Here is a 25329-nt window from a genome sequence, read left to right as displayed (position 1 = left end):
CAATCTGTGGCAATGAGTTCCACAGATTAAAGAAGTTCCTCCTCACCTCCTTTCTAAAAGAGCACCCTTTAATTCTGAGGCCGTGAACTCAGTGGAAACATCCTCTCCCCATCCACTCTATGCCTTTCATTATTTTGTAAATTTCATGAGATCCCCCCTCATTCTTCTAAACTCCATTGAGTAGAGGCCCAGTGTTGTCAAACGCACATCGTATGTTAACCCACTCATTCCTGGAATCATTCTTGTAAACCTCCTCTGGACCCTCTCCAGACACAATGCATCCTTCCTCAGATAAGGGGCCCAAATTTGCACACAGTACTCCAAATGCGACCTGACCATCGCCTAACTAATCTAATCTCATCTGCGTTCACACTATCCACGTGGTCTTGCTCACAATCCTGTATGTCTAATGGATACTTGGATCATGCTGGGCGTGAGTCCGATCGGCCCATCGCGTCCATGTCCACGCTTTATCCAGAATGAAAACCGAAACACTCCGCGTAGAGAGAGAGAGGGGGGCGGGGGTAACGTTTCAGGATGAACTCCCTTCATCTTCGTCAGGATAAAGTTCTGACTAAAAAATCTTCGACCAGAAGCATTGACTCCGTTTCTCGCCCCGCAGTCGCTACCTGAGCTGCTGGGTGCTCCCATCGATTCCCACTTAATTTCGGACTTTCAGCATCTGCATTTGGTCCCCAATTCATCTCCACCCGGCGCTTTGCGCAGAAACCTGGCGTTTCCCCCTTGTAGCATCTAGCAACATCTATTTTTCTCTCTAACTTCACTTTAGTTTAGGAGTCGTCTAAATCTGACAACGACATTAGTACATAACAATAGCTCGTGGTCGAACACTATTCTTTGTTTGGTCCTAATATATGTGTGTGTGATGTGGAGGGGAGGGGGAAGGGCAGTTGATTATAATGGGCTTTACATAGACGAGATGAACGTTTCATTGTTTTATTCATCAGCACCGCTTTGCCACGTTTCATTCTCGGCGGCAGCCTTTTCAAAATGAGCAAACCTAACATTTTGCAAACCATGCTTAATGCGTATCAGCAGCTGGTTAAATAACAGCGAGGCCACCGCTTATTTCATCCTTAAATGTGAAAAAACAAATCGTCACTGCCAATTCATGTCACGTAATCGCAATAAGCATTCGCCTCTGCACGGCCCGCTGTTGGGGGTTCAGTATTTATTCCCAGCAAGTTCGTCCGTTAAATATAGGCGCACAAAAAGCTGGAGTAACTCAGCGGGACAGGCAGCGTCTCTGGAGAGAAGGTCGAGACTTTTCTTTGGACTTGAAGAGGGGTCTCGACCCGAAACGTCACCCATTCCTTCTCTTCAGAGCTGCCTGCCTGTCCCGCTGAGTTACTCCAGCATTTGTGTCTATCTTTGGTGTAAACCAGCATCTGCAGTTCCTTCCTACACAAGTTCTTTCATTAAATCGATTGAGACTTCGGGCAAAATTGATAATTTTCATATATTGGAAATTAAAACGATCTATAACCCCCCCCCCCCCCCCCCCAACCCCGACCCATCCTCACCCCACCCCCTCTATCTCTCTCGCGTAATATATCTGTCAATGCATCTCCAAAGTAAATCCAAACCGGACAACACATTGCAGGGGAGAAGGCAGGGCGCTGAAGTGTCCCTCGGCTTGGCCCATGAGTGTACGGCATTAGCGGCCAAGGGAGCCGTGCAGATTCTCCCACTCTCGCAGTGGCCCTGGGAGGGGATGCCCAGCCTCCACATCCCGCTTCCCACGGTGTGACAACCCCAGATAGACCATCACCTATATGGGTAGCTCGACATCACGAGGGCGAATCAAAATCCCAACGGGTGCCCAAGGAATGATTCAAGTTACACCGCGGGCAAAAGTCAACCTCGTTTCTTCCCTCCTTGTTTCAGAGACTCGATCATTGTCTGCTGCATAAATTCCACCACCAGCATGTTTGCGGGATTTGTCATTTTCTCCATTGTCGGTTTCATGGCACACGTGACCAACAGGCCTATCGCCGATGTGGCAGCTTCAGGTATGAAAACATCCCCACCTTTCTCTGGGTTTTAGTTAGATGCTTAAGGCCCACGGTTAGACCCACGGATTTCATCTGGGGGTGAGCATTTTCTGCCCACTTCTGAATAATATTAGCATTTTTTTTCCAATGACACCTCCTCAAAATGATGACAATGGCACTTACTGGGAAAGAAAAAAATTTTGTTTGATTTTGAAGCAATTATTATGACAGAGATAGGCACAAAATGCTGGAGTAATTTTGCGGGACAGGCATTATCTCTGGAGAGAAGGAATGGGCGACGTTTTGGGTCGAGACCCTCCTTCAGACTGAGAACCGGAAACAATCAGGTCTGAAGAAAGGTCTTGACCCATTCCTTCTCTCTAGAGATGCTGCCTGGCCCGCTGAGTTACTCCAGCATTTTGTGTCTATCTGCGGTGTAAACCAGCACCTGCAGTTCCTTCCCACACAATTATTATAAGAGATGTGTTTAGTGGGTGGGGGTTAGAAAAGATCATAGATGTTTTCTATCACTCAGAGCATTACTCTCAAAATAAGGTATTGTTTGCTGAGGGCTATACTTATGGGTTGCAGTTGACACCCTGCCAAAACAGATCTCATGCATAGCCTTGCTCACACTGAGGGGGCATCTGCCAGGCACTAGCGGCTGATTTACAAGTGGCTTGCAGGCTGATTTCGCCAATGAATTAAGCCGAAGAAGAAAGAAGTGACTCGTCAGCCTGCGTCCAGAGTGTGGTCTCTCCATCAACCTTGGAATCCGATATCATTCACAGACAATTATTCAATGTGGAAGAGTGGACTAAGAAGCTTTCAGCCTAATGGAAGAGTGGAATCAAAGCCCAGCATGCCACTGTGAATGAAATCCTACCAACTTGGACAGTTACAGCCTCGGGAGGGTTTGAATGTTATATGTGTAGGAAGGAACTGCAGATGCTGGTTTTCACCAGCAGATACAAAATGCTGGAGTGACTCAGCGGGACAGGCAGCATCTTCGGAGAAAAGGAATGGGTGTCATTTTGGGTCGAGACCCTTCTTCAGACCTTCTTCAGATGCTATACTTTTGCACAATTTCTCATATTAAATGCCTCCCTGTGAATCCAAGGCTGGTGCCAAAGGAATGACTGCATGTTGCTGAACAGAGAAAGGGAAGAGCGGTGAGGTTGCTCCAATGTGAGCTCAAAGAGGGGAAGCATTGTCTGCATGGCCAGCCAAGATCAAGCGTAGAATGGGCATAGACGGCAATTGGAATATTTTGCAATACATAAGTATGTGGAAGGTCTTGAACAGCTCATGCTGCCTTTACAGGACAGTGAAAAACTCATAAATGTGATCATACACACCATTAGATTAGCAACAGTTCACAATTGACGGCTCGGAATTGCAAGTGAAACACCAATGCTCACTTTTCACTTAACGAATCTGGTCACTGAGCTTTGATGCGAGATAGATTTCCTCTTTCTTTAATATCTGTAAGGCACCCAGTGTTGTCCAGTGATCTTAATGAAACATTCTCAGACAAAAAAACAGCAAGAAAACTGAAATATTATGAATTACATTTCTGAATGTTTTACAGAGTAAAATAAATATTGGAACCATATAACCATATAACAATTACAGCACGGAAACAGGCCATCTCGGCCCTACAAGTCCATGCCGAACAAATTTTTTTCCCCTTAGTCCCACCTGCCTGCACTCGTACCATAACCGTCCATTCCCTTCTCATCCATATGCCTATCCAATTTATTTTTAAATGATACCAATGAACCTGCCTCCACCACTTCCACTGGGAGCTCATTCCACACCGCTACCACTCTCTGAGTAAAGAAGTTCCCCCTCATATTACCCCTAACCTTCTGTCCCTTAATTCTGAAGTCATGTCCTCTTGTTTGAATCTTCCCTATTCTCAAAGGGAAAAGGAATATACATATACAAGGATTAAAGCAGATGAAGGCATATCATAGAAACTTTCTTAGATTTTTTTTTAAATCCTCATAAATTTGAAATAAAAATTCTGTGTGAATAACAATCCACAAACATAACATCACCATTTCAGGGCTAGAAAACATTAGTTACACCTCATGAAAGAGCCAGGTTTCCAATGTACTTTTACAGTGCAAACAGTTCGTAAAAAATAGCATTTCATCTCAATTCACTGATTCTACATTGATGGTCTTGGAGAAAGGATCAACAATGCACCGCACTATACAGCAGCAATTCTCCATGTCTGTATTTTACTGTGGATATGTGTACTCCAGACATTGTTGGCTGATTCCCTTGATTATACAATGGACTGACAGCTTCATCATTTTCCCATTATAAACTCCACATCATTAATTCTATGATTTAAAACTTGCCAAGGGAATGCATGATACATTCATTAGGACTCGCATATTGCATTCAGACATATGCAGAATCATATTTCCATTTAGCGACAGAGCGGGAAGCAGCCCACTAAAATGTTGACAGTGATGTAAAATTTAATCATTCTTTGAAGCCTGCTGGCAACAATATAAAATAAATCATATCTAACCTTCCTGAAAATTATTACAGTTTTATGCTCTTGGAAGCATGTTAAGTCAGAAGGTCAAGAGTATGTGAAATCAAGCAAACTTTAAATGAGAAGTCACATATTCCTGTCACATATAAGAATAGTTATTAATGACTAATGTGAATTAGAGTAAAAACAATTTATTGACAAAATAGTTTTTTTTCTCGCTATAAATGTACTTTCTGGTCTTCCATCAACGTTGCCAGTGGCACAATGATGAATGTTGAGAATTACTCATTGAAAAAACAGGAGCAGAAACACCTGATTAAAAGGTTAGCAAGGGAAAGGTTAATACACCACAATGGTCTACACCACATGGATGTGCATATCAACAGAAGACCACACACATAGAAGAGTAATGTTGAATATTTAGTGGGGAATCTTTCAACACTTTAATGGGTGATCCTGAACTGAACATTCATTTTGGAAAATAACATTTTGACATTTATTGCTATAATGTGCATCCTATACTGAAAACTGGTTTGAAAAATTGGCATTCTAAAATATGCTATCTTACAAACATAATAATGTTAAACATAATAAAAAATATTTAATATTTGAATATAACTCATACCAGATATGACAGATGTATACTTGTTTTTTTTTTTCAAGGTCCTGGTCTGGCATTTTTGGCATATCCTGAAGCAGTGACACAGTTACCAATATCTCCGTTTTGGTCTATTCTGTTCTTTTCCATGTTACTTATGCTGGGTATTGACAGCCAGGTAAGCTTCATTTACGGGCCACAAGGAACTGCAGATGCTGGATACTTGAGTAAAACACCAAGTGCTGGAATAATTCAGCAGGTCAGGCAGCATGGATAGGTGATGTTTTGGGTTGGGACCCTTCTTCGGACTGAACAAAGGCCTTGATCCAAAATGTCACCGATCCATGTCCTCCAAAGATACTGCCTGACCAGCTGCGTTACTTCCGGCGTTTTGTGTTTTACTTTCAGCATGCACACCGTTTGATGTGAGGCTTGATAGTTCATTTTTGAATTGAATTAATCATTAGTTCTGTGTTTTTCTTAATAGCATTTCACCAATATTTTAAGGCAAAATAAAATTAGTAAGGCCAAACCTTTGAAAGTAGTTCTAATTATTGTGGGCAATAGGCAAAGGAATCTAGCATCTGCACATCTGTTAGTAGTAGTATTTAAAATTTAATGCAAATAGTGTATTAAATTTACAATGTAGATGGACATTTAAAAATGCAATTTAAATGAAAGAGAATTTTAAAGTGTGTAGAACATTTTGTATTGCACCTTAACAAAGATGATGAGTGCATGCTTTAATGCAGGACAACATTACAATGTTACAGTTACAGAACAGATAGGTTTAGCAATAGATGTGTTCTGCCACTATTAATCTAGCACCATAAATTTAATAGTTGAGTGGCTGAAAATAAAACCCTTCAAGAATGCCTTTATTGATTGCATCTGACAGGTGTCGACATATTGAATCTCTGCCTCAGTCAAGCATCAGTACTGAACAGCATTCTGTTGCTAAGGGTAACACTGTTGTTTAGCCCTGACTGTAAAGCTATAATTTTGTGTTGCATTGCAATGTGTGTCAATTATCATTCTTGAGGCATAATACAAGACGCTCAATACACTGTAAATGTTTGAAGTCCAATTCATTTATTTAAACATGTAAGATACGTTCAACTATATTGAATACATTTTAACATTATTACTATTACATTTCAAATCTTATCAATAACAGAAGTGTACAATCCCAGTTATAGCCACAAGCTTTGTCATGCTCGAAATTAATAGCAGTACTTTAAAAAAACAAACTCATTACTGGATAAAATCAATGTTCTGTATGTCAACAGTAGTTCAAGTTAGGTTACATATGTCAAAGTGAAGAATTCTTCTATTCTCAATTTAGACTTGCATTGAAGGCTGCAGAATATAACAGTCTAAGTAAACTCCAGCTCACTCTGCAGGTTGAGGGATTTACTTTGAGCTAATATTTGACAGCAGATGTAGCAGTCTGGTCAGCATTTAATGTCAAAAGTGACTGAGACAGGGAATTTAATTTTTTTTTCATTATTTAATATTTGCACAAAAAAAGCAAAAGGTGATCTGAGGCACACTGCCCTGGACAGTTTACAACACAACTGTAATTTGACAAGGTAGATGTTATTATCATATATTGCTGGAGCTATTTAACTTGATCTGTTCAATGGTCAATTCCTTTTCCTACTGCCCATGTGCTCATTGTGTAATGGACAAGTGAGATGTAACTTCACACTCACCTCTTTACCTCCCCCCCCCCCCCCCCCCCCCCACACACACACACACACACAGTCATTTTTATAGGAAGAGGGGTTTAGTAAGGTCTAGATAACTTCAGCTCTAAACGAACTAATCGCCGTAAGGCAGCGTGAAAAAAATTGTTCTTGCCAATTTGATTGAGTGTTGAAAGAGGTCATCAAGAATATTGATGATGGCATTATGATAGATGTTCTTGACGTGGACTTTAGCAGCGGCTTTGACAAGCTACTGCACAGTAGGTCGATCTGGATGGTTAGTTCAGATAGGATCCAGCCAATTGGCTACAAAATTGGCCTGAAGGGGGACAGAAGATGGCGGTAGAGGGTTGTTTTTCAAACTGGAGGCACGTGATGAGTGGTGTGGCACGGGGATCAGTATTGGGTCCACTGTTGTTCATTATTTCATGATTTGGACCTAAATACGGGTGGCATCGATAATAAACGTGTGCACGACACTCAGCCGAGTGATATGCTGAAGAATTACAACAGTATGATTACCAACTGGACTATGGTCCACAACAATGGAAATAGGGTTTAATTCAGATAAATGTAAGGCATTCAATTTTGTTAGGACAAACCAGAGCATGGCTTACACAATAAATAGTAGGGTCCTGGGGAGTGTTGTAATATAGAGAGCTGTTGGGGTACATAATTCCACAAACTGGGCGACACAGGTGGACAGGGTGGTTAGGAAGGTATTTGGTGTGTGTGCCTTCATTGTACATGGACTGAGTACAGGAGTTGGGACATCATTTTACAACTGTACAAGACGTTGGTAAGGTCATGTTAGGAATTGTGTGTACAACTTGTTCACTCTGTTATAGAGAGGGTGCCATTAAACTTGAATCGGTGCAAAAAAGATTTAGGAAGTTGTTATCAGAGCTGGAGAGTTTGAAATATAAGGATAGGTCTGGGTCTTTTTCCTTGGTGCATAAGAGGCTGAGGAGTAACCTTGTCGAGGTGTATAAAATCATGAGGTGCATAGGTATGTTGTATTGCCACAGTTTTTTGCCAAGGCAGAAGAGATTAAAACTAGAAGGGATAGGTTTAAGGTGAGAGGGGAACGATTTAAAATAGGGACACTTATTTTGTATACTTGGTGTGTATTTGGAGCATGCACAAAGGAAGTACAGTGGCAATATTTAAAAGACTACAATGGTACATGGATAGGAAAGGTACATGAATAGGAAAGGTTTGGAGGGATATGGGCCAGTCACTGGCAAGTGGGACTAACTCAGTTAAGCAACTTAGTTGGCATGGATGAGTTAGTCCAAAATAACTTTTCCCATAGCTCTATGATTCTGTGAGACACCTTTGATTCCTATCTACATCCAGTTCCAGAGAATGGAATTTCCAGAAGTTATCAAACCCAAGGTAGATTTTTAAAGATATGGAGTTGAATTACATATATCAAGGTGAAAGTATTTTACAGGGAACTTCCCACAATATATAAATTCCATTTGCTCAAACAGAAACTCTGCATTCATTTGCTTAGAGCTTGTCATACTTAATGCAATCATGCCAATATGAATGATGAATAGAAAATTTGAATTACAAACTGATTCAAAGAAAAGATTTATACACAATGCATGTTGATGTGGTGTAAACAAAAATGAATTTTAAACCAGATAAGCCTAATAGAGGAAGATAAAAAACCACAATGGAAGGATCCAATGTAGGATAGACAGACAGACAGACAGACAGACAGACAGACAGACAGACAGACAGACAGACAGACAGACAGACAGATAGATAGATAGATAGATAGATAGATAGATAGATAGATAGATAGATAGATAGATAGATAGATAGATAGATAGATAGATACTTTATTGTCACATGTACCATGAAAGTATAGTGATTTTTTTTGCACACACAGTACACAAAGACAAGTCACAGACAAAGTTACAAAGTACCCTTGAATATTGTTGGTCACTTCTTCTTCCCTCCCACCTCCCACCACCACAACCACAGGTCCCACACGTTCTTGGTGGCCCCCCACACTGAGTTCCCCCTTTGTTCTCAGTGCCCCACCACATGGGGTCCCCTTTCTTCTTCGCAACCCTGACCTCCGATCGCATGTTCCATGTCCTCGTTATCTTTCATGAAAACCTTTTTGATCACCGCCTCCCCCCCCCACCCCCTGTGTGTGTGGGGGTTTATTTACTGTCTGTGTGATGCCCCCCCCCCCCCCCCCCCCCCTGCAACCTGCGCGATTGAGGGGACGGGACCCAACGGGTCCCCCTTGGTCTAGTATGCTATTAAAAGTCTCATCTTGTAGGTATGTATACGTGCGTGTGTCTGTATGCATTTTTGTACCTTCGTCAAAACGTTACGTGGTAGCGCTTAAATGTTTACATATTCTGACTCACGTTTTTCCCATCCACGCACTAATCAGGTTCACTTAAGATTTCATCCTACATTTCACAGGTTATTGACGATTCAAGTTTTTAAAAAAGGCAAAAAACGGTTCTCACACACAGCCTTTTTCCAGGACTTCCCACTGATGATGTCACAATGCCATGTACAGTGCACCAATCACAATGGGCTCTCAAACTGCAGAGTGCAGCAATGACATCACAATGGGCCGTTGCCAACGGTAACCGCAGATTCTCACAGACAATCTTTTTCAAGGAGCTTCCAGTGATGATAATCACAATGGGTACTCAGGCTGCCGAGTGCCAAATGCCCTCCCCCCCCCCTGGTTATTCACACCCCCTATCCCCTTCCCCCCCGGGTTATTCATGATAAAAGTTTCAAAGAAACAAAAAACACCTTTTAGAACACCAGCTTCCAGTGACGTCACAATGTCCCCCTCCCCCCCAACGGTAGAGTGAAACATAATATTCCACCACCTTCCAGTGACGTCAGGGGAAGGACCTTTCAAAAACAGCTCCATCAGCTTCCCAACGCACACCGTCTGCATCTGGTCTAGAATATTTCTGAAATCACAGCCTACCCTTATTCCTGACTAATTTCCAAATACAGTTACAATTGTACTGGTTTGATAATAGGAAATGTCTACATTTGTACATTTTGTTTTTAATTCTATACAGTAATAAGAAGTATAAATAAGCTATTAAAATGCAATAAATTGTAAAAGGCTGGAAACCCAATCTAAAACCAGGTAGTGTTGGAAATAGCCAACAGGTGAGGAATCCCTAGAGTAAGAAAGAGTTTCTGATTAATGATCTTCCATCAGAACACCTCCCTTTTAAATTAGATATTGTTGTTTGCAAGAAATAATTATCAAAAATTAAGACAAATAAACTTACGTTCATGCAAATTGTTTCTTAATTTTCAGTTTTGCACCGTCGAAGGTTTCATAACTGCGCTGGTGGATGAGTTTCCCAAATTGTTACGAGGAAGAAGAGAAATCTTCATTGCTGTGGTCTGCATTATTTCTTACTTGATAGGTTTATCGAACATAACCCAGGTAAATTACATGATCAATGTATATGAAACTATATGAAATCTTTTGATGTAAGTTGATTTCCACCTGAAAAAGTGACAGCTATATTTTAATATTTTGCATCTTGTAATGTAACATGATTTATCCGTGTTCAGCTATGATTTCACCTGAACCGAAATTGAAAAGTAAATCTACAAAATCTATAAACAGAAGAGTTACAATCTTGCCTTTTTTTCAAGAGGGGAAATAGGAACAATCCAGGAAATTACCGACCTGTGAGCCTCACATCAGTGGTGGAGAAACTATTGGAGAGGATCCATAAGGATAGAACTAAATTGCATTCAGAAGAGAAGGAACTAATTTGGGGCAGTCGGCATGTCTTTGTCTGGGGGCAGGTCATGATTTACAAACTTGACTGAGTTTTTTGTGGAGGTGATAAAGATGAACAAATAGAGTAGCACAGCATATGCTGCCTGTGTGGATATTAGTAAGGTCCCTCATGTTAGGCTGATTCAGAAGATTAAGATGCATGGGATTCATGGTGACCTGGTAGTTTGAATTCAGAACAGGGTAGCCTACAGAAGGGAGTGGGTGGGGGTGGAGATTTGTCAGGTCTAGTTGGAGATCTTTAATCAGTAGGATTCTGCAGGGATCAGTGCTGGAACCTTTGTTGTTTCTGATGACGGGTGAAAATATATGTGAGTTGGTTAGTAAGTTTGTAGACGACACCAACATTTGTGGAGTTGCGGATAGCAAAGAAGACTGTCAAGGTATATGGCAGGATAAAGATATGTTACAGATATGGTCGGAGAAATGGCAAGTTGAGTTTCATCCGAGCAAGTGTGAGGTGCTGCACTTATGGGAGGTCAAATGTAAAGGGAAAGTATACAGTTAATGGCAGGACCCTTAACAGCGGTCATGTACCACAGGATCTTGGGGTCCAAATCCCTGCAAGTAACAACACAAGCAGATAGAGTGGTAAAGAAGATGAATGGTATGCTTGTCTTCATTGGTCAGGTCATTGAGTACAAGAATGAGGAAGGCATGTTGCAGTTTACAGTTCTTTGATTGTGCGGCATTTTGAGTATTACATGCAGTTCTGGTCGCCCCATTACAAGAAAGATGTGGAAGGTTTGGAGAGGGCGCAGAAGAGATTGCAGAACAGATGCTGCCTGGATTAGAGGTATTAGCTATGAGGAGGGATCAGATAGCCTTGGATCGTTTTCTCTGAAGTGAAAGGAGAACTGATAGAAGTTTATAAAAATGATGAGAGGGCAGATTGTCAGAACCTTTTTCCCAAGGTGAAAATGTCAAATACAAGGTGACATAGCTGGAAGGTGAGAGGGGGAAACTTTAAAAGAGATGTGTGGATCATTTTATTTCCACAGAGAGTGATGGGTGACTAAAATGCTCTGCTACAAGTGGTGATGGAAGCAAATTCAATGGTGGCATCTAAGGGGACTTTAGATAGAATGATGAATACGCAGGGAATGGAGGGATGCCGATCATATGTGAACTGTAGGGATTCATTTAATTTGGCATCATATTTGGCACAGATATCGTAGGCTAAAAGGCCCATTGCTTTGCCATGCTCTTCCATGTACTATAACCTTTGATATAATCTGGTACATGATAGAACCAATGTGTCAAGTGTCAAGTGTTAATTCAGCAGAGGCTTCAACAAAAGATGAAGCATACAAAGTAGCCAGAAAAAACAGCCAACCAGAGGACTGGGAGAAATTCCGAGTCCAGCAGAGGAGGACAAAAGGCTTAATTAGGAAAGGGAAAATACATTATGAAAGAAAACTGGCAGGGAACATAAAAACGGACTGCAAAAGTTTTTATAGATATGTGAAGAGAAAAAGATTAGTTAAAACAAATGTAGGTCCCTTGCAGTCAGAAACAGGTGAATTGATCATGGGGAACAAGGACATGGCAGACCAATTGAATAACTACTTTGGTTCTGTCTTCACTAAGGAAGACATAAATAATCCGCCGGAAATAGCAGGGGACCGGGGGTCAAAGGAGTTGGAGGAATTGAGTGAAATCCAGGTTAGCCGGGAAGTGTTGTTAGGTAAAAAACTTGAATGGAAAAAATTAAAAACACGGCCGATAAATCCCCAGGGCCAGATGGGCTGCATCCCAGAGTACTTAAGGAAGTAGCTCCAGAAATAGTGGATGCATTAGTGATAATTTTTCAAAACTCTTTAGATTCTGGAGTAGTTCCTGAGGATTGGCGGGTAGCAAACGTAACCCCACTTTTTAAGACCAGTTAGTCTAACATCGGTAGTGGGGAAACTGCTAGAATCAGTTATTAAAGATGGGATAGCAGTACATTTGGAAAGTGGTGAAATCATTGGACAAAGTCAGCATGGATTTATGAAAGGTAAATCATGTCTGACGAATCTTATAGAATTTTTCGAGGATGTAACTAGTAGGGTGGACAAGGGAGAAACGGTGGATGTGTTGTATCTGGACTTTCAGAAGGCTTTCGACAAGGTCCCACATAACTGATTAGTATACAAACTTAAAGCACACGGTATTGGGGGTTCAGTATTGATGTGGATAGAGAACTGGCTGGCAGACAGGAAGCAAAGAGTAGGAATAAACGGGTCCTTGGCAGGCAGTGACTAGTGGGATACCGCAAGGCTCAGTGCTGGGACCCCAGCTATTTACAATATATATTAATGATTTGGATGAGGGAATTGAATGCAACATCTCTAAGTTTGCGGATGACACGAAGCTGGGGGGCAGTGTTAGCTGTGAGGAGGCTGCTAGGAGGCTGCAAGGTGACTTGGATAGGTTGGGTGAGTGGGCAAATGCATGGCAGATGCAGTATAATGTGGATAAATGTGAGGTTATCCACTTTGGCGGCAAAAAAGCAGGAAAGTAGACTATTATCTGAATAGTGGCCGATTAGAAAAAGGGGAGATGCAACGAGACCTGGGTGTCATGGTACAGCAGTCATTAAAAGTAGGCATGCAGGTGCAGCAGGCAGTGAAGAAAGCAAATGGAATGTTGGCATTCATAGCAAAAAGATTTGAGTATAGGAGCAGGGAGGTTCTACTGCAATTGTACAGGGTCTTGGTGAGATCACACCTGGAGTATTGTGTACAGTGTTGGTCTCCTAATCTGAGGAAAGACATTCTTGCCATAGAGGGAGTACAGAGAAGGTTCTCCAGACTGATTCCTGGGATGTCAGGACTTTCATATGAAGAAAGACTGGATAGACTGGTCTTGTACTCGCTAGAATTTAGAAGATTGAGGGGGGTTCTTATAGAAAATTACAAAATTCTTAAGGGGTTGGACAGGCTAGATGCAGGAAGATTGTTCCCAATGTTGGGGAAGTCCAGAACAAGGGGTCACAGTTTAAGGATAAGGGGGAAATCTTTTAGGAAAACATTTTTCAAACAGAGAGTGTTGAATCTCTGGAATTCTCTGCCACAGAGGGTAGTTGAGGCCAGTTCATTGGCTATATTTAAGAGGGAGTTAGATGTGGCCCTTGTGGCTAAAGGGATCAGAGGGTATGGAGAAAAGGCAGGTACAGGATACTGAGTTGAATGATCAGCCATGATCATATTGAATGGCGGTGCAGGCACGAAGGGCCGAATGGCCTACTCCTGAACCTATTTTCTATGTTTCTATGTTTCAATGCTATTTAAAATAGCACCAGGCTACTTCCTGGCCACTTCTGTTAGATAAACTGAGATTTCATGAAGTACATGATACTCCAACTGCAATTTTCTTTGCAATTTAGATGTACAGAGTCTCTTGCCCAGAGTAGGTGAATCAAGGACCAGACGACATAGGTTTAAGGTGAAGAGGAAAATATTTAATAGGAATCTGAGGGGTAACATTTTCACACAAAGTATGGTGGGTGTATGGAACAAACTGGCAGACGAGGTGGTTGAGGCTGGGACTATCCCAATATTTAAGAAACAGTTAGACAGGTACATGGAGAGGACAGGTTTGGAGAGATATGGACCAAATGCTGGCAGGTGCGACTAGTGTAGCTGGGACGTTGGCCGGTGTGAGCAAGTTGGGCCGAAGGGCCTGTTTCCATGCTGTATCACTCTATGACTCCAGGACTCTGAGTTAGACAATGCATACCATGCATTTCTGGGTAGATTATGGAAAGTCCTCAGACTCTATTACCTTAATGCCATTCAACTTTTTTGACCTGATTTGATTTATGCTAGACAGATGGAAATAGATGCCATGTCACAGTATAATCTGGATCTCACGGCACGAATAAAAAAGGCATACCACCACCAACCACACATGTTTGTCCTAAACATTTTGAAACCAGAAATATTCATGCTTAAAGAAGTGTGTTTAATTTAAATGGTTTCTTATTATCCACAATCAGACATCTTTTACATAATACGCAGCTCTTTATACAGCAACAATTATTCCATAATTTACCTCAGGAACCTTATTTGAATCTCTGGGGCTTTAAAGGGTTTTACCTTTAAACAAAGCATGGCTTCACTTTTCCCAGTGTCACTTTAGAACAATGTACCATTGAACTTGCCTGAAACTAGTTTGACCATCCCGAGAGATATTTCAAATTTCAATAAAATTGAAGAGTAAAAAAAAATCACAACTCTATTACAAACATTGTATTTCTTCACACTTTAAAAAAAAAATCACTGCTCTCCCTGAACAGCCTATTGAATGAACACAATTTTCCATTCTTTGCCTTTCAATATTGCAGGGGTCTGATGAGAATATCATGTCTTTTGCATACAGCTGATTAATATCCATAGCAAGTAGTCACTGATTGTCCTGTCCTATATGAAATGAACAGCTGAGCCCACAGTTTAGATTGTTAATACTGAATATGTTATTAAAAATGTTATTTCTATTATTTAAATTTTTGCAATCTTAATTAAAAAAAAAAAATCAATTACTTGTTAAATATTCCTTACAGAATTTAGGGTTATTTTTAAATTAATGGCTAGATCTTTAAACTGACCGTCAGCCTATCTAGAAACTTTGTTAATTCCATTTACATGAGGATTCCAATTGCAATGAGCTTGTGTTTTCAAATGGTTACATAAATTGGCAACAGTAATTGCGCTGGAAGTGTAATCTCACCTGCGGAATCGGACAAGTTCTGCTGAGGCCAATTCTCTCAGGTTTACCTTGAGGTATCAATATTATTCCTGTACACTAAAAAATATATCAGGTAGTTTTTAATAATGTGGATAAAAGTTGCGTTGCTTGGTATAGATTTCCTGCAATTTGGGAGATGACAAGATACAAAAACAAGAGATTTAAATATTGAACTGCAAGCCGTTGTATGTAACAAATTGCATTACATGTCGAGTAGATATGATATGATATAATCAAACTTTATTTTTCCCATGAGGAAAATTGGTCACTGTAACTTAGTATTGGGAATGTAGAGAATCACACTCCGTGATTTATTTTCTGTCTATTTGCACTTAAATGGCAGTGAATGTGTTGCTGTGAATTCACTGCATCTCACCACCTTGCTCCCCTGTGGTTAGATCGGGTAAACATTCTTAATAAATTGAAAATTACTAACTATATGTGAAGTGTGTAGGAAGGAACTGCAGATGCTGGTTTTAACCGAAGATAGACACAAAAAGCTGGAGTAACTCAGCGGGTCAAACGGCATTTCTGGAGAATAGGAATGGATGAGCTTTTGGGTGAAGAAGGGTCTTGACCCCACACGTCACCCATTCCTTTTCTCCAGCGATGCCATCTGACCCACTGAGTTACTCCAGCTTTTTGCGTCTATTATCTACATGTCAACACCAATTCAACTTAAGGTCAGGAAAATTGGTGGTTCTTTTTCACACGCATTTTGTTATGAGATTTTAATATCATTGAGGTTTGTTGCTTCAACCTTCTTCCTACTCTCCACAGCATCTATTTCAACCTGAAAAGTGAATAATGTAATAATAAGGAACTGCAGATGTGGCTTGGTTCATCCCTGCTGTTAATCTTAATTCTTAAACCTAAATTCTAAGTAGCATTATGGAAAACGCTGAGTTTGGTCTTTTCTGAGGTTCAATGAACAATGATGAGGAAGAACAATCCAAACTGATTGGCATCTCCATCGTCTACAAGAACAAAGTCAGTTCTTGTATTATTCCATCCCCAGCTGTGCTAAACCAACTGATTTATATAGACCTAACAGCATTCTCAGTGGTTAAAAGTACTTACTGTTTCATGTAACACCAACAAAACCCCAACAGAATCACTGAAACGATTTTGTGATTTTCCCAAATTGAATTTTTTAACTCTATTTCATTCTGGTTTGGGGGCACTTGCAATTTTAGCAGGTGTTTCAGGTACGAAATATAACATGCTGGAGTAACTCAGTGGCACAGGCAGCATCTCTGGAGAGAAGGAATGGGTGATGATTTGGGTCCAGACCCTTCTTCAGTCTAAAGAACAGTCTTGACCTGAAACGTCACCCATTCCTTCTCTCCAGAGTTGCTGCCTGCAACACTGAATTGCTCCAGCCTTTTATGTTTATCTTTGGTGTAAACCAGCATCTGCAGTTCCTTCGTACACAATATATAACGTTATGGAGCCATAAGAATCTGCATCTGTAATCATTTAGTTTCAGCAGGTGAAGATTATATTGTATAGGATTTTGGGTGTGAGGGTTGTTTAAATGAGTTTACCAATCAAAAATCTTCAAGTTCCTTTTTGCAGAACCTACAAATGTTTTCCTTCTGGGCATTTTTTGTCAGATTGCACTACAATCAAAACCATGCAGCGGTAGCTCTCAGCCATATTTAACCTGGCTATTTTTAAAACGCGTGCACAAAATATCAAAACAGGTCTGTCACACATTCCGACTGAAGTCAAGTAAATGTTCCAGACCTGGTTGTAAAAGTTGATACATCGAGGCTGACGGGCTTATCTCAGATTTCCCTCTCGACATGAGGCAGCTATTTTCGTCCAATTTTCTCATTTGTTTCACCTTTCATTCTATGCTTTCATTTATTAAGCAATTGTCTAATTCCTGGTTCACACAAGCAATTGATTTTACTTCAATGATTACTTGTGGCACCAACAGTCTTTCAAATCATTTTATCATTAGCTTAAATACGTTTTGCATTGCCACTGCATACCCATCAATGTGAACAGTTATTGCAGTTTATTATCTCTTGCTCCTCAGAGCTCTCATTTTGAGCAGGTCTTACTTCAACTTTTTAGATACAGTGAACTGAAACTCTAATCCAGTTTGAAGAAGGGTTCCAATCCAAAATGTCGTCTGTCCATTCCCTCTACAGATGCTAAGTGCTAGAGCAACTCTTTGGAGAACATGGACAGGCGACGTTTAGGGTTGGGACCCTCTTCAGACCTTTCTTCAGTCTGATCCAAAACGTCACCTATCCATGTCTCCAGAGATGCTGCCTGACCTGCTGAGTTACTCCAGCACTTTGTATTTTCCTCAAGATTCCAGCATCTGCAGTTTCTTGGTTCCCTCTAACTTCTTGTTATAACCCTGGCAGTCACACACCAACTAACACTAATTTGAACTTTTTTTCTGTTATTTCTACACCCTTCATATATCTGCATGTTAGAAATCCCTCTCAGTAATCCAACTGTGGTCTATGATTTGTAGAATCTTAACATTGCTTCCTTCCTTTTGTATTTTGTATTCCTTAGTTTGTCCTTTCGTGATTTATCCCTTTATGCCATACTGAAAATAAGTTGTTTCTGCATATCCAGGGACCAGCAATCCTCTGGCAAAATTTAAATCGGGGCATTCTATATTTTCTCCTTTGAGCAATTTCTTGTTTAAAAGAAACTGTATCTAACATCTATCAGCCCAGACCTACAGATGAAATCATATTTCCGTTCTCATCATATTTTTTGCAGGTTAATGATATCAGCACTATTTGATATTGTTCACTCAGTTCTTAGGGTAATTTCTAGCAGTCCTAACATAAAACCATTTCATTCCAAAATTGATTTATATTTTGCCATGGACATTGATATGACTTCAGTCCTTGGTATTTGATGTCAGCTTTTCATGTGGATATACAACCATGGTCAAACAATCTCTTCCCACATTTTCTCAAAGTATTGCACTTTGCAGATGTTCTATCTATTGCAGATGTATGGTTATATTTGCACATAAATATACATTTATAAAATCATCTTTTGTATGTTGAAACAAAATTTTACCAAAATTGGTTAATGGTTTTTAGGATATTTTTCTATATATACGCTATTTATAGTTTTCAAGAGAGAGTTAGATTTAACTCTTAGGGCTAAAGGAATAAAGGGATATGGGGAAAAAGCTGGAATGGAGTACTGATTTTGGATGATCATATTGAATGGCAGTGCTGGCTCCAAGGGCCGAATGGAAAACCCCTGCACCTATTTTCAATTTTTCTATTATATAATTTCTCATATTCATATTAAAGAGATTAGTAATTAAAGTAAGATTGCCAGTTTCCTAATTAAATGCATGCTCAGTATAAAAATGTGTTAGATGCTAATTTAATATAGAAAAGGTATTAAGTGGCTTGATTATCAGTCTGAAGAAGGGTCTTTACCCGAAATGTCACCCATTCCTTCTCTTCAGAGATGTTGCCTGTCCTGCTGAGTTACACCAGCATTTTACATCCATCTTATGTATAAAATTTGTTATAAATGGATCGATTCAGTGCTATCCTCTTACGGAGTTTCAAGAGGAACTTGTGTTTTTGCTTAAACAAAATACATATATTTTGGATACTAGGGCTATTGGGAGTATGTTTCTGTTGGATTTTTCCCATGAAAGTGCAATGAAAATTAATAATCAATTGTTATTAAAGTTTAGCAGCGGATACAGGGGAACTCATAAATGTCGGCATATCTGTACAAGTACACTCAAGCACTGATGGTGGGTACTTTAATTAAAGTGTGTAACTCATGTGTAACTAACAGGGGATGGAATGCTAATTGTAATTTCAGTTTTGTGATGTGGAAATTATGCACACTCTGTAATCTTTCATTAATCTGATGGATCAGAATTAGTTCAGAATAGCAGCCGTCAGACTTCTGAATCTGTTAATTATATGTAGGGTGACTACAGATTGAGTATGCAGCTAGGATGTCTTTTACAGTCCGTTAACCGTTGCATGACTGAGAGATACGGAAGAATTATGCATGAAAAACTGATATCTAAGTGATGTATTTTTCTTCCCTAGGGTGGTCTATATGTCTTTAAACTTTTTGACTACTACTCTGCTAGTGGAATGTCTTTGCTCTTTCTAGTTTTCTTTGAGACCATCTCAATATCGTGGTGCTATGGTAAGAATTTTTAACCACAAATGTTTTTGTTGATTTTGCACTGTGAAACTTACCTGCTAAATGTAGTTTGAGTCTATATCAGGGGTTCCCAACCATTTTCCGTCCTGTTTACCCCTGGCAACTTTAATAGATTCACTCATAACAATGTTATTTCACTGGTAGACAAAAGTGCTGGTGAAACTCAGCGGGGGCAGCAGCATCTATGGAGCGAAGGAAATAGGCAACTCTTCGGGCCGAAACGTTGCCTATTTCCATCGCTCCATAGATGCTGCAGCACCCGCTGAGTTTCACCAGCACTTTTGTCTACCTTCGATTTTCCAGCATCTGCAGTTCCTTCTTAAACACAATGGTATTTCATTTATTTATGAGCAACTAATGATGAACAGATACCAGAACCAATCAGAGTCAGTTAATGGACAAATCTAGAATCAACAAATTTACCCTCTGGGTAGGCAAAATATATCCCAGGTTGGGAACCCTTGGTCTATGTGAAATACACTAATGTCCTTTTTCCTTCAATGTAACCATTACAAAGCCATAATAAGTTATCTTGCCAGGCTGCTCAACCCCATTGCACAATAGGGGAGAGAAGTAATGGTGATTTTATCAGATATCTGGATATCTGACCACCCAATAATGGTTTTACTCATTTATATTCTACAGAGGCTATTACAACCTTTATGCCCCTGTCCCACTTAGGAAACCTGAACGGAAACCTCTGGAGACTTTGTGCCCCACCCAAGTGCGGTTCCTGGAGGTGCCCGGAGGTTTTTGTCAGTCTCCCTACCTGCTTCCACTACCTGCAACCTCCGGGAACCACCTGCAACCTACGGGAACCGCACGAAAACCTTGGGTGGGGCGCAAAGTCTCCAGAGGTTTCCGTTCAGGTTTCCTAAGTGGGACAGGGGCATTACAGAACCAACATTTGCTCATGAAATTGGCTTTAATTCAGAATTGGAAATCACATTCAACCACATTCCGGACATTACAGGTGGTAAGATCCCAGGTCTTCCTATAAGGAGAACATACTAGCATGTACAACCTTACGAGCTTTAGCAAGAAGTGTGCAAGCTTGCAGCATTTCACCGTTTCTGAGCAATTGTGGAGAACATGTATTATCAAGACGTAATCATGGTTTACATTTACCAGATCATTGGAGCAATATATTCAACTCCTTGACAATTAAACCCTATTCCCACGCATATTTCATATTTCTATATGAAAGACAAAATGCATTTCTTATGTCTGTACCAGCAGAGTATGTAAGATTATTTGTCAGCAATGCTGGTGGGGCATGTACTGTTTTGGCTGATATGGAGATTGATCCTTATGAAGGCACCGCAGAGCAAAACTTGCGGCATGTTAGTTACACTTCTCCCTTATTGCCACTGCCTTGATGTATCCTTTCTAAGAACACTTCTCATCAGCATGTTATCGAGTAAAATGGTCAGCACATGAAAACAATGAGCGTTGTAAAGGCCAGGCAAATGTGCTGGTGTTCCCTTCAACAACCAAATTGGTCACAATACCACTGCAGGCCATATAAAGGCTGGTCAGCTATTTACGGCCACAAAAGTAGCTGATTACCACTGAAATAGAGGGAAGGTTTGCATGGTCAATATGGATGGTAACTATTCTGCATGATGTATACAAATGCTTGGTTATTAATGACTAACTCTGCAATCATCACTTCCTCGAGGAATAGCAATGTAAAAACAGAAAAGTTACAGTTTTGCATGTTTCTGTTCTAACTAATGGCCAACAGGTTGTGTTACTGTTCCTCAAAAAGCAGTCATTTTATCCAGCCTAAATTAAAGCAGATAATTATTAAATATACCAGTGATTCATTTCCTCAGGTAGATTTATTAAAGTGGGTTAAAGATGCTTTCCTCTTTACCACATTATTGTTTGGAAGGGTCTGAAGAAGGGTCTCAACCCGAAACGTCACCCTTTCCTTCTCTCCAGAGATGCTGCCTGTCCCGCTGAGTTACTCCAGCTCTTTGTGTCTATCATAGTTTGGGAGATATCGGAATAAGTGATTCAGAAGGAACATTCTGCGGTCAACTTAAAAAAAACCCAAAGAGACCGAGGTGATCAAATCTAATTTTGATAGACAAAGGGAATGTGCAGATTCACAATTCTAGGCCGGGTGCATTAATCTTTGGCGTCTTGGCCATTATCTCGTGCCTTATTGTTACAAATGAAATGTTCTTAAAGCAATCAACATTTGGACTGCACAGTGGTGCAGCAGTAGAGTTGCTGCTTTACAGCGCAAGGGATCCAGGTTCGATCCTGACTACGGGTGCTGTCTGTACGCAGTTTGTACTTTCTCCCCGTGACCTGTGTGGGTTTTCTCCAGAATCTTCGGTTTCCGCCCACACGTGCAGGTTTGTGGGTTAATTGGCTTGGTATATTGTAAAATTGTCCCTAGTGTGTGCAGGATAGTGTTAATGTGCAGGGATCACTGGTCAGTGCAGACTCGGTGGGCCGTAGGGCCTGTTTCCACACTGTATCTCTAAACTAAACAAAACTAAAATTTCACACTTCTTTCAAGCAATGATTTGACACTATTTGGCGATGGCATACATAGTCCCATTGAATGCTTGAACTGTGGCCATGGTAATGATTTGTTTTAATGTTATTGTTCTATACTAATCAGTGTTAGATCAGCCTGCTCTGCTCATTAACCAAATTCAGTCACGTCCCGTTCTGCTTCTGGAATGGCTTGAACCTCCACCATAGAAGACAGTGATCATCTCAGATGTAATTAGTTCATCTGGATATTGGCTATGCTCCGATCGTTTATTTCCCAACAGCTAAGCCACAGTTAAGCATTTAATTCACCAACAAATTAGTTTGTTACATAGACTGTAGCAGAAAAAGGCAAGGCTGCCATTTACTACTGTTGCAACACAAATGGGAATCAACATTCAATGAAGCTACTTTCCGTTCATGCTATCATTCAACTGAGGAAGAGTCTGCCTTGATGCAGAATTCCCTGAAGGAAATAAACACATCCATGTTTCTCACATCCATTCAATGCTTTGAAAATCAAAAAGCTCTCAGCAAGAAGTCCAGAAATAATGGGAAATTATTATTAAATACATTTCTGAACAATATTCAGGGTCAATAAGAGATGTGATAAAAATGCATCTGTAAAAATGCCCATCAGGCCAAAAAATGATTAGCTTAAATTTATTATATACTAAAAAAAGATTAAACATCAGTATCATACAGCAAATATCCATAAACAAAATGATGGACCAGAGTCATTGTGACTTTTTTTTCACTTATACCGATTTTCACTGCACCTGATCCTTGATCCATGAAATGAAGTTTCATCGTAGAAGTCCTAAAACGTATGTGCACATTTTCCTTTGCTTCTTTCCAATGCCATTCAATTATCAGTTCACGCAAAGCCTTCGAAGGTCCTGCAATTTCCCTTCTCCAAGTTTGCAACATAGATACACAGAAAATAGGTGCAGGAGTAGGCCACTCGGCCCTTTGAGCCGGCACTGCTATTCAATGCCCGGAGGGGTGGCATATCAATGTCCCCAAGGGCTTTCACACTTGTGGCAATTGGAAACTTACCGGAGTTCCAAGTGAAATATCAATAGAAAAACCTCCATTACCAAAAATACCAAAAAAAAACCCACCATGACCAAAAAGTAGAATGGAAGGGAGGGAGTGATGGATGAAAGAGGGAGCCAGAGGGCACAGCTCTCTGGAATTCACAATGTTGTTTTGGTTCTCTTCATTATTGAAGTAAATAAATAACTTCAGTTGAATTACACACATACCTGACATTATTTATTTATTTCAACCATTCAACTCAGGCTCTGAATAACAAACTGGGGCAACAGTAGTCACGTTGGAAGTAAAGGAAAGCGCATTTAGTGAGATCAAGGGGAAAGTGGGGACAAACCATGGTATTTGTGAACTAAAAACAGATGAGGAATCTGTCTGAAGATGTTTAAAATGTGGGAAAGGATGGAAGCATAGACTGTACCTTAAACTGATATGGTGGAACTCTACAAATCAGTAGAGCGCAGAAACATAGTATTTGTTGGATCAGATTATAACACGGCCTCACCCCCAACACACCATGTATAAAACACCAGGAAAACTGCAGGTTAAGGAAAAAGATGGGAGCCACAAAAGGGCAGAACAAAGTGTATTTTCGAATGACCTTCAACAGCAATAACACGTTTGAATGCAAAAAAAGACTCTTGGCCATAAATGCTTAGCTCCCTAATTCCAATCCAAAGTTATATGACAAAGACGATCCCAATCAAAGATGGTCTTAAGACGATCAGCAAGATAAAGCGTGGAGCTGTAATACTTGGAGCTGTAATGGGATATTTTACCTACTGTTCACTATACTGGCCGGCACTTTGGACCCAAGGGCACACAGAAAGGCAATGCAATGAAAATGCCAAAAAAAATAATGACGGCACATGAAGAAAAATATTCTGACAGCAAATGCGAAGGAAAGATACGATCACTTTATTCTTCAGCCCATTCATTTCAAAAGTAATCAACGTTTCATCAAGTCTCTTGGACCAACAAGCAGATCTGCTTCAGTTTATTGACCAACTGAACATTGCAAAATGCATGAACCGATAGGACATAAAATCCACAGGACCTTCCAAATGTGCTGAACATTAATTACTACTTGACTTCTGAAACTTGAGGTATACTCGATGTTGCAACTTCTATGATATTGATTTAATCAAAGGATTGATTTCAAATCTCTCACTGTTTGGATGCAAAAATCTCTTGATGAAAAATTGCCGGGTTTTTTTCAAAGTCTCCCAGAAGATGGAAATTAAGATTGCAATCTTGGATCAGTGCTCACAGATGATTGATAAATGGATTACAATTTCCAAAGAGGAAAATCTTTGTTGAAATGCAAAGAATGTTAAATAATAGTCAAGCAAGTGGAAATGCATCTGCAACATGGCTGAGAAGATCAATTATGTTTATGGTAAACAAACAAATGGTTAAAGCAGGGGACAAAGAGTGAAGAGACCGACATACTAATGTAAAAATACAAAAGAAGAAATCATAAGCAGCATATCACATCTCAGAGCGAGTGATATCTCCCCTCTTTCAGAATGCCAGCAGAGAGGCAGAATTCAAACAGATTCACGCCTGTTAATTTCATCAATCTCTCCAGGCAAGCTGTAATGCAAGGCAACATGCTGGGTTTAAAAAAATTAATTACTTCCTACTACCTTGAATCTACTCTCTAGAATAGCTTCATTCTGAATCGAAACTCAAAAACTAAAACTTATAACAACACAGCACAAAAGGCCAGACGATTTAACACTTCAACTCCCCCTCCCATTCCCACACTGACCTTTCTGTCCTAGGCCTCCTCCACTGTCAGAGTGAGGCCCAGCGCAAATTGGAGGAACAGCACCTCATATTTCACTTGGGCAGCTTACACCCCAGCGGCATGAACATTGACTTCTCTAACTTCAAGTAGCGCTTGCTTTCCCTCTCTCTCCATCCGTCCCCCTTCCAAGTTCTCCGACCAGTCTTACTGCCTCCGACTACATTTTATCTCTGTTTGCTTTGTTGTTACCTTCTCCCAGCTAATAATGATCTATTCTACATTTTCCTTGATCCTCATTCCCTTTGCAATGTTTTCACACCTTCGCACTTCCTTATCTATGTACCTCCCTCCCCCCTGACGTCAGCCTGAAGAAGGGTCTCGACCCGAAACGCCACCCATTCCTTCTCTCCAGAGATGCTGC

At 40.4% G+C, this 25329-nt stretch overlaps 1 protein-coding gene across 2 annotated transcripts in view; it reads left to right on the top strand.

Annotated features, from left to right (window-relative positions):
- The window catches only part of slc6a1b (solute carrier family 6 member 1b), a 92871-nt gene that overhangs the window by 45468 nt on the left and 22074 nt on the right, over positions 1-25329 (top strand). For both annotated transcript variants that reach the window (XM_055648237.1, XM_055648236.1), the window contains exons 9-12: positions 1909-2033; positions 5194-5306; positions 10166-10297; positions 19465-19567. In XM_055648237.1, the coding sequence (XP_055504212.1) occupies positions 1909-2033; positions 5194-5306; positions 10166-10297; positions 19465-19567 (473 nt within the window). The remainder of the gene's footprint in view (positions 1-1908; positions 2034-5193; positions 5307-10165; positions 10298-19464; positions 19568-25329) is intronic.

Source organism: Leucoraja erinacea, chromosome 16 (genome assembly GCF_028641065.1).
Source record: "Leucoraja erinacea ecotype New England chromosome 16, Leri_hhj_1, whole genome shotgun sequence".
NCBI lineage: Eukaryota > Metazoa > Chordata > Chondrichthyes > Rajiformes > Rajidae > Leucoraja > Leucoraja erinaceus.
This window is presented reverse-complemented; position numbering and strand designations above follow the sequence as displayed.